General features: G+C 42.4%; 1 protein-coding gene across 1 annotated transcript in view; it reads left to right on the top strand.

The window, feature by feature from the left end:
* Nucleotides 1-2640: 2640 nt before the first annotated feature.
* Nucleotides 2641-9869, top strand: part of PDZD4 (PDZ domain containing 4) — a 32066-nt gene continuing 24837 nt past the window's right edge. The window contains exon 1 of the mRNA XM_070736122.1: nt 2641-2919. Within this exon, the coding sequence (XP_070592223.1) occupies nt 2860-2919 (60 nt within the window). The 5' untranslated portion in view covers nt 2641-2859. The remainder of the gene's footprint in view (nt 2920-9869) is intronic.

Genomic DNA, 9869 nt, shown 5'->3' with positions numbered 1-9869 from the left:
AACCTCTCTTCATGTTTTAGTTTCCACACCCTTTATCATCCTGGTTGTTCTCTTCTGCAGTTTCTATAGAGTTTCAAAGTCTTTTTTTGTAGTGTGACGACCAAAACTACATGCAGTACTCTAGATGTGGTCTAACTAAGGCTTTATAGTACCTCCCTAGTCCTGGACTGTATCCCTCTGTTAATGCAATTTAGGATTCTACTGGCTTTTTTGGCTCCATTACACATTGCTGGCTCATATTTAGTTGGCTGTCCACCAACTAAATATGTTGGTGGACAAGATCCCTCTCGCAGTCACTCCTATTGAATGTGGTTTCACCCAGTTTATATGTACAGTATGTCTTGGAGATGCCTGTAACAGTTCTGTGAAAAATGGTCATGTCATCTTTTTCACTGTTGTAACTTTGAACAGTCATTAAATGAACGTAACTCGAAGACTATCTGTAGTGATTATTATAGAAAATATGACATTAGAACAGGCTTTCATCTGCACCTCTATAACTGTCTGGTTTGGTACTGCAACTCAACAGGACTGACACAGACTTCAGAGGATAATCAGAACTGTAGAAAAAACAATTGCTGCCAACCTGCCTTCCACTGAGGACCTGTATACTGCACGAGTCAAAAAGAGGACGGGGAAAATATTTACTGACCCCTCGCATCCTGGACACAAACTGTTTCAACTCCTGCCCTCAAAACGTCGCTACAGAGCACTGCACACCAAAACAACTAGACACAAGAACAGTTTTTTCCCAAACGCCATCACTCTACTAAACAAATAATTCCCTCAACACTGTCAGACTTTTTACTAAATCTGCACTTCTATTCTACTAGTTTTTCTCATCATTCCTATCATCCTTTTCCTCCCACTTAGGACTGTATGACTGTAACTTGTTGCTTGTATCCTAAGGTTTTTATTAATATTGATTGTTTCTTCATTGTTTACTTGACCCCTATGAGAATCATTAAGTGTTGTACCACAAGATTCTTGACAAATGTATCTTTTTCTTTTATGTACATTGAGAGCATATGCACCAAGACAAATTCCTTGTGTGTCCAATCACACTTGGCCAATAAAATTCTATTCTATTCTTCTATTCCTTATCCAGTAGGAAGCATCAATGGGAATGGGTATAAATGGATAATTAATGAAGGGAGCCAAAAACAGCCCCATCCATCAACTTTTCCAATTTTGTTTTACCTACCTTTGTTTGGTTAACTCTCCCTTTCATGCCTCTTTCACCTGTTAGCCGTGGCAGCAAAAAAGTTTTGATATTGGGTACATGGACTGAAAAAACAGAGCAGATAATTTCTATTTATTGTTGAGCAAGACCAATTAGCTCTGCCCGAGAAGAATGGATGTTTGCCAAATGATTTTTTTATTTTGGGCTTTTAAAACTCTTTTATATTACTATTGTTTATTATGTCTTTTTTTTTAGCATTGTTTATACAGTGGTAACTCTACCTAAGAACACCTCTACTTACAAATTTTTCTAGATAAGAACTGGATGTTCAAGATTTTTTTGCCTCTTCTCAAGAACCATTTTCAACTTACAAACCCGAGCCTCCGAAACTATAATCGGAAAAGGCAGGGAGAAGCTTCCGGGGGGGCCTCTCTAGGAATCTCCTGGGAGGAAACAGGCCGGAAAAGCAGGGAGAAGCCTCTGTAGGGTCTCCCTAGGAATCTCCTGGGAGGAACAGGGCCTCCACCCTCCCTGTGTTTTCCCCAATCGCCCGCATTATTTGCTTTTACATTGATTCCTATGGGAAAAATTGCTTCTTCTTACAAACTTTTCTACTTAAGAACCTGGTCACAGAAGAATTAAGTTCGTAAGTAGAGGTACCACTGTATTATTATTATTATAATACCATATTATTTTTATTACTGTATGCCGCCCAGAGTCCGCAAGGAGTTGGGTGGCTTATTATAAGTCTAATAAATTAAATTAAATTACAGTAGTTCCCTAAACTGTGAGAAAAGCGTCCTTTGCCCTGGCAAAGAAGGGGCAAGAATTGACCCAACGTCTGAGGGCAAAGCAGGGAGCAGGAGGACCGAATGCTAAAAGGCAGCGCCAATATCTGAAGAACATTCTGAAGGAATATTCTTATTCCCTCACAATATTCCTTCAATATCTGAAGGACCAGGCGGGACGGAGGCTGCCGGCCCCTCCAGAGGGGAACAGACTAGACGGCTAGAGATTGCAGGGAGGCCGGCCGTTGTAACGCGGCGAGAAGCGGACAAAGGACTGAGGAAAAACCGAGCCTAGCACCGGGGAGCGAGAGCAACACCCCCGGAAAAGGCCAATCCGTGGAAGGCCCCGACGGCGGGACTTGGCAAGGCTTCGTCGCGTCGAACAACGGCCGGCTCCCCAACCCTCCGCGAAGTCATCCATATTTATAAAAGCCGCGTCCGTCGTCGTTTCTCCCTCTCCCCCCCCTTCACTCCGCCCTCTCCCCTCCTCCTTTTGGCAAACGGAGCGAAGGAGCGAAGCAGACCAGACGGCGGGCGAGGGTGCATTTTTTCGCAACGGCGACAGGCGTCCCCCTCGCCTCCGGGGGGGATCCTGCGCCGACCTCCAGCGGAGAGGGGCGGGGAGAGAGAGAGAGAGAAACCTCTCCTGCCGTCCTCCTCCCTCCTATTTTCCGCTCGGTCTAAACCCGCCACTATGCCGCCCGGGGGGTGAATGGGGGGCCAAGCGCTGGACAGCACCTCCACCTCCCTGCCCAGGGCTATGCCAGGGTGGGGGGGCCGGGAGGGCGAGCGGGTCGCCCCCCCACCTGTAGGAGCCTCATGAGCTGATCGCCTCCCCGTTCCTAAAATTGTGGCCCCCTCGGTCCGCCCCCCTCGAGCGGCATCGCCATGGGATGTAATATGTGTGTGGTAGAGAAACCCGAAGAACAATATCGGGTGATGCTGCAGGTAAGAGAGGGAGGGGTGGAGGGAGGGAGGGCAGGGATGGGGGGGGCGCCTCTGAGGGGACGGAGGTGAGCGGAGCACTAAGGGAATCGTGTGTGTGTGTGTGTGTGTGTGTGTGTGTGTGTGTGTGTGTGTGTGTGTGAATAGGGGACGATACACCCGTGCAAGATGAAAAAGAGGGCAGAATGGGGTCGTCTGGGGAGAAGGAAGCCACTGGAAAGGGTCAAGGGAGTTTGCAGTCGTTCCCACTGGAAGGGCTGTTTGGGTCATGGAGGGGGGGGGCAAGGTAGAGGGCTGGAAGATGGTGTGTGTGTGGGAGAGAAAACTAGAGGATCTACAGTGATTAAAGAGGTTTGGGGGGGGGAGGACATCAAAATAGGAATCCCAGGTTGTCTTTTGGGGTGGAGTGGGGATTTGGAGTACCATTCGGGAGAATAGAGATGGAGGGGGGGTGTTAGTGCTGCAATGGGGGAGGGACCAGGTACTGAGTGAGGGGAGGTTGCCTAGCAACTAGTCTCCCCCCCCTTTTCCCATAGCGTACAGTGTCTGAAATAATGGGGAGAGGATTTCTGCAATAAATAAATAAATAAATAAATGGGGGGGAGGACAAATTGGGATGAATGGCATTGAGCAGCGAAGGGTGAAGCAATGGTTTGAGAAGGGAGTGACAGGTATTCATTCATTGATTCATTCATTCATTCACTTGATTCCATCTCTTCCTTCCAGCCATTCCTTTCAGTCCCTCAGTTTCCTCAGTGGTTTGCTTATTCTGGTATCTGTTTCTTTACTCCTCCCTTCCCTCCTCTTTTTGTCTTTTTCTCTCTCCCATCAGTCTTGTTTCCAGTCTCTCTCTCTCTCTCTCTCTCTCTCTCCCTCTCCTTTGTATGTGCCATTTATCCAGGTCTTTTTCCATCACACTCTCTCATCCCAGGTCATAGGTACAAAATCAGACAGCCTCCTCCTCTACATCACAGAGATGAAAGCTATATTGTAATTAGTAAAGCAAGAGGCTTTTTTAAAAAAAATAACAAAACAAAATAAACCCAAGGGTTATATATTTCAAACAGGCTTTCCAATATTCTTTCATGGGGCTACACAGTTCATTTATACCTGCCTATGCGTGGAACTGAAATATATAGTAGTATATATCTGTCTTTTGTGCAATTATCAGTATATAATGGTACATTACAGGAGTTGTGTTTATGTAGATAATCTTGTTTGCTCCATAAAGGACCATCCATTCTTTTGTCTTGCTATCATTTAAATACTATCAATATTTAAATTCTGTTAATTTAGAGATTTATAGCATGAAAATAGCAAATAAGCTCATTATTACAAACTGAGAAGCAAATCCAAATACAAACAGTATTGCTCTCCGTATATCTTTGTGTTGATAAGGTCTTCTCTCATCAGCCTTCTTCAACTCAACATAGGTTGAATGTCAACCCCCATATCAGCACAACACTGGGCAAGAGCCATGGGGGGGTGGGGGGGTTAATAGGGTGTCCTTTTGTAATTTCATTCCAGTTGCTGATCAGATTTTCATGAAACAGAACGGATTTGACTGATGTTCCCCAGTATGATAAATTATTCTTTCTCTACAAAGAAAGGCCAAAAGAATCTGTGCATTAGATTAGAACCATTTGATCAGCTAATGATTGGACTCTGATCTGCGCATCATTCCTATTTGCATCTCTTGTAATAAAATTGCCTCTCACTGTGGGAAATGAATGGGATGAAAAGGGAATCTGTGGCTTACAGCATTCCTTGAGCTAAGCAAAGAGATCTAGGTGTACTCTCAATATTTCCCTCCTGTCCAGAAGCCCTGCTTTGTAGCTCAGGATTTCAACAGGTGACAGCAAAAGAAGAAGCTTTTTCCTCTTCTGTTGTTCCTGGTTCCACTCCTTACCTTGCTGGAGCAAAATTAAGAAGTTGGGATCCTAGTCCCTCCAGAGATCTGAAAGACAGCTCCCATAATTTCTGACTTGGTCATGGTGGACAGTTTTTATGGGAGTTGTAGCCACAGCAACTGGCTGATACTATGTTTTCTAAACCTGACTATATATATTGTTTTTAACCTGATAATTTTTAGAAAGGGAAGGTGGAGTATAAATGGAACGAATAGGTTATTTAGGTTATTTTTCCCTAACTTGCCAATTTGTGATATATTTATAATTCATAATTTCTGATCAGCATAAACAATGAAAGTTGGACTGTCTTAATATAGGGGGCACAAGCTGGGAGACATTGCATTTAATTCTCAACCTAAGTTCAAGTTGAATATTTTTACTTTGAGCAACATTTAAATAAGACATTTTAGAATTCATGGTGCTGTTCTTATTATAATGCTTCACAAAGCCTGGAAAACAAAAATATAGTCAACGTGTCCGGCATCACATTAGGAAAAATACACAATACTGTATATACCAGTAATAAAAAGCCAGCAAATAAACCTTGCTTTACTAAAGTTGAAACTTAAATGAATCCAAAAATTACTAGCATTTGCTTGTAACCAGAGTGTAGAACATCATGACACAAAAAATACTGTATAGTCAAATGCTATTGCAAGGAATGATACATTGCTCTTTGTTTCTTGGATTTGAAATATGTAAGTGGCCAAAGAAAAGAAACAAATTTCATAAAGATCTGGAAAACAGTACTACCTTTCAAGTGAGAATTAAAATGGTCTCACCCCAAAAGTCACGCGTGGCTGCACCTTTTTGATGCCCATGCCTGTACAAAGTTGCCTTTCTCTCAATTCCAGACTATGAAATTTTAAGACTTTTCTAGTAGTATTAGAGTTCAGACAGTGCGTTCCCTCTTATGCCAAGACCATCCAGTAACCGTGCAAAATGCATAAAATCTCTTAAGTTGGAGATGAGATCAGATGACTAACTAGTAGGTGTGATCAGAGTAGTGCTTAGTGGCCATTTCAGGCTGACACATACAAATCTTCTGGTTTGGTCTCATATCACCCTTACCTGCCACTAAAGGACTGAACACACAAGTGCAGAAAAATGTAGAAGGTAGCATCTCAGACAAAGGAAAAGAAGTAAGGAGAATAACTACGTAAAAGTGCCCCATATAAGGTAGCTCCCTTTGTAACTTTATTTACCTTGGACTGTAAGATAACAGACAGTAGAAGAAAAGCCTCAGGGTGGAGCCTAGAGATGATGGACAGAATTCCACAATTAGATCACATCTCCATTCCTGCTGCAGGCTGTGATTGGCAGATGCTTTTCCAGCTGGCTGGTGAGAATACCTAAACTAGAGGTATCAGCCAATCATTTTATCAGGCTCTGCACATGGAAAATGAAGGCAATATCATCAGTATCACAACTGTAGTTGAGGCAGGGTAGAGATCAGCAATAGTCAGCAGATTTCACATCCATTGGGTGGAAAGACCCCGGTCTCATAGGATAATAATACGTAAAGTTTGAATGAGTGCATTCCACCTGTAATAGGGTGCAATTTCTCCCAGGTATTTTATTAATCATATCTACATTCCAAAGATCACCATTATTAAAATACATGCAATACATATTGAAATAACTGAACTCTTACAAAGTATCTAAGGGTGCTCAAGTTACAAGGAGCTCAATTATGGTTGTAAGTCATGACAGTCACAAAGCGGGTCACCATGCAAGTGGACCAATTTTACAATTTTTTTTTGCAATGATTGTTAAATGAATGCTGTGTTGTTAAGTGAACCTATTGTTCACTATGGGGCAGCTTTTGCCGTAAGCCAGAAATAAACCCTAGTTTCCAGGCAAAAACATCATAAATTAGGGCTTCACAAATGTATGAAAATGTGGTCCTGTCACCGTGGGAAGACGGGGGACTGAACATCAGATTTTCATAAGTTGTTTGTGGGAAGTAGTTGTAACTTTGAATGGTCACCTAAGTCAGTGTTTCCCAACCTTGGCAACTTGAAGATATCTGGACTTCAACTCCCAGAATTCCCCAGCCAGCGAATGCTGGCTGGGGAATTCTGGGAGTTGAAGTCGAGATATCTTCAAGTTGCCAAGGTTGGGAAATACTGACCTAAGTAACCAGTCATAAGTAGAGGTCAATACAGTATAATTTCAAATAGCATTTTCCAGATTTTCCTTCCTTTGTTTTTCTCAATCTGTGTGGCTAGAATCTCATCTAGAATTTTACCATCAGCCTAGCAGCCACTAAATATAATAAAGATTATTGCAAATCTCCAAATTTCAATCTAATCCAAAGACTTGCAGTCTCTACTCAAGTCTTCCAGGCTTATCTCCCAAACCCTCAGAGCACAATGAATTCCAACCACAGGTTATGAACGTTTTGTTTTGAACTTTAGCTGAAAGTATTTACAGGAAATTATTTCTATAAACTCCAAAATTATTTGGTTCTCAGAGTACAAAAAGGGCATGCATTTTGTTGTTTGGAGGGGGCATGTAAAATGTCTCCTTCTGTTAACTGACCGCCATCAAGTTTTATTGTTTGATCATCAGTTATTAATTGATTAGCATATTTGGTTGATTGATTATGTGCTGTCAAGTTATTTTGAATCTTGGCAACCACATAGGTAGATTTTTCTCCATGATGACCTATCCTGGTCCTTCAGCTTTTTCAATGATGCCCCATTGTCATGGCAACTGAGTCCATCCATCTCTTTCTCTCTGGGTTGTCCCCTTCTCTTTCTTCTTCTTTCCCCTCCTACTTTCCTCAGCATTAGAGGCTTGTCCAAAGAGTCAGTCTTGGCATAATGTATCTGAAGTAGAATAATTTAAGCCTGACATTAATTGTTCAAAAAAGCATGGATAGAGTTTTCATAGCACTTTGTGTCTATCAATATATTGACAGATGTTCAACTGCAAGTTATGAAAAAAACCCACCAGTGAATATAGACATCTGTATATACTGGCCTTAATATTCACATAGGTTCAAGGCAATAATGAAACAGAATTCCAATGTTTTCTAAGCAGACCCATTCAAGAAAACGTGCATTTTATTCCAGCAGTTTCTGCATCTGTGGCTTTGATTGTTAATGAATATGAATCAAAATGTGTTGATAATTGATGGAAATTAAGTAATAGGGCGCATCATACAAATTTCAACCATAGCCATTTTCTTTCATGGAACAAATGATCTTCTCCCCTGGTTTAACTTCACAAGCTGTTTAATGGACCAACTGCCATCACAAAACGCTACACAGATGAAAAGAGAAGAAATTGGGACACTAGCTCTGGCCTACAATATTTCGGGGCGCCACTAGATGGCATCAAAAATATCTTGCTATTACTCAGAGCAGTTCTTAAGATCAACATGGTGGCCTACACCAGTGTTTCCCAACCTTGACCACTTGAAGATATCTGGACTTCAACTCCCAGAATTCTGGGAGTTGAAGTCCAAATATCTTCAAGCTGCCAAGGTTGGGAAACACTGGCCTACACCTTGGTCTCTAGCCTCACAATCAGGAGGCGGTGAGTTCAATCCTAAATAGTGGGTGATATTTCTCTCTCTGTGCACAAAGAGAAATAAATCTGCTGTGAACTCTGCATAGCAGTGATGAGATTCAATTGTTTTTTTAAATTACCAGTTCTGTGGGCGTGGCTTGGTGGGCGTGGCAGGGGAAGGATGCTGTAAAATCTCCATTCCCACCCCACTCCAGGGGAAGGTTACCACAAACCCCCCATTTCCTCCTGAGGCAGAGGTGGTATTTACCGGTTCTCCGAACTGGTCAAACTTTCAGCTACCGGTTCTCCAGAACTGGTCAGAACCTGCTGAATCCCACTTCTGCAGAAGCATCAGGAAGGGCATTCAGCCAGTAAATTCTTGGCTCCATTCAATTGCCCTGACTCCACCTTGACATAAAGGATTACACAGGATCATGAGCCGGGGTGGCGCAGCAAGTAGAGTGCTGTACTACAGGCCACTGAAGCTGACTGTAGATCTGTAGGTCAGTGGTTCAAATCTCATCCCCAGCTCAAAGTTGACTCAGCCTTCCATCCTTCCGAGGTGGGTAAAATGAGGACACAGATTGTGGGGGAAATAGCCTAGCTCTGTTTAAAAAAGTGCTATTGATAACATGTTGTAAGCCGCCCTGAATCTAAGGAGAAGGGCGGCATAAAAATTAATCAATCAATCAAACAAACAAATAAACAAACAAACAAATAATCATTAAAAGAAAAAAAATCCAGAGTAATTCTTAAAATGTTTTCCTAGGATCTCTGGGGGTCCCTCCAAGGCCCCCTCAGGAGTCTAAAAAATTAAAATTACCAGCCTTTGTTAAAAAAAAACAATAACACAATATAAAAATCTCATCAAACAATCATGAGATGCAGTAGCAGCAGCAAATGTATCCATTTTAATTTTTAGCATGGTAAATATCAATACATAGAACCCAGACAGGGGTTGCTGCTATCGCTGATACCAGTGCATTGCATATGCAGCTTCAGGGGACTGGAGTGTACGGGTGCGCCCCCTATGAGATCTTGCTTCTGCGCATGTGCAGGAAGCAAAATCTTGCAAGTGGACATGCACATGCATGAGATTTCAGTGGGTTTTTTTTTGCTTCTGTGCATGCACAGAAGCAAGATCTCACTCCACACATGCTCAGAAGCAAAAACTCGCCGAAATCTCACAGTGTGCACGTCCCCTCGTGAAATTTTGTTTCCTGCGCATGCCGATCACCCAAAGCTGCACACGTCGCTCAAATTTCACTACCGGCATGGAGTCCTTATCCATACCAGTAGCAACCCAATACTGATATAACCCATACAAACAAAAGCTTTTTAGGGTTCTCCATAATTACTGGAAATGAGCTACGAGAGAATACAGTGAGATACAGTGGTACCTCTACTTAAGAACTTAATTTGTTCCACGACCAGGTTCTTAAGTAGAAAAGTTTGTAAGAAGAAGCAAATTTTCCCATGGGAATCAATGTAAACGCAAATAATGTGTGCAAACCCATTAGGAAA

Source organism: Erythrolamprus reginae, chromosome 2, assembly GCF_031021105.1.
Source record: "Erythrolamprus reginae isolate rEryReg1 chromosome 2, rEryReg1.hap1, whole genome shotgun sequence".
In the NCBI taxonomy this organism is placed as follows: Eukaryota; Metazoa; Chordata; class Lepidosauria; order Squamata; family Dipsadidae; genus Erythrolamprus; species Erythrolamprus reginae.
Note: the sequence above shows the minus strand (reverse complement) of the source record. Positions and strands in the feature narration are given on the sequence as shown.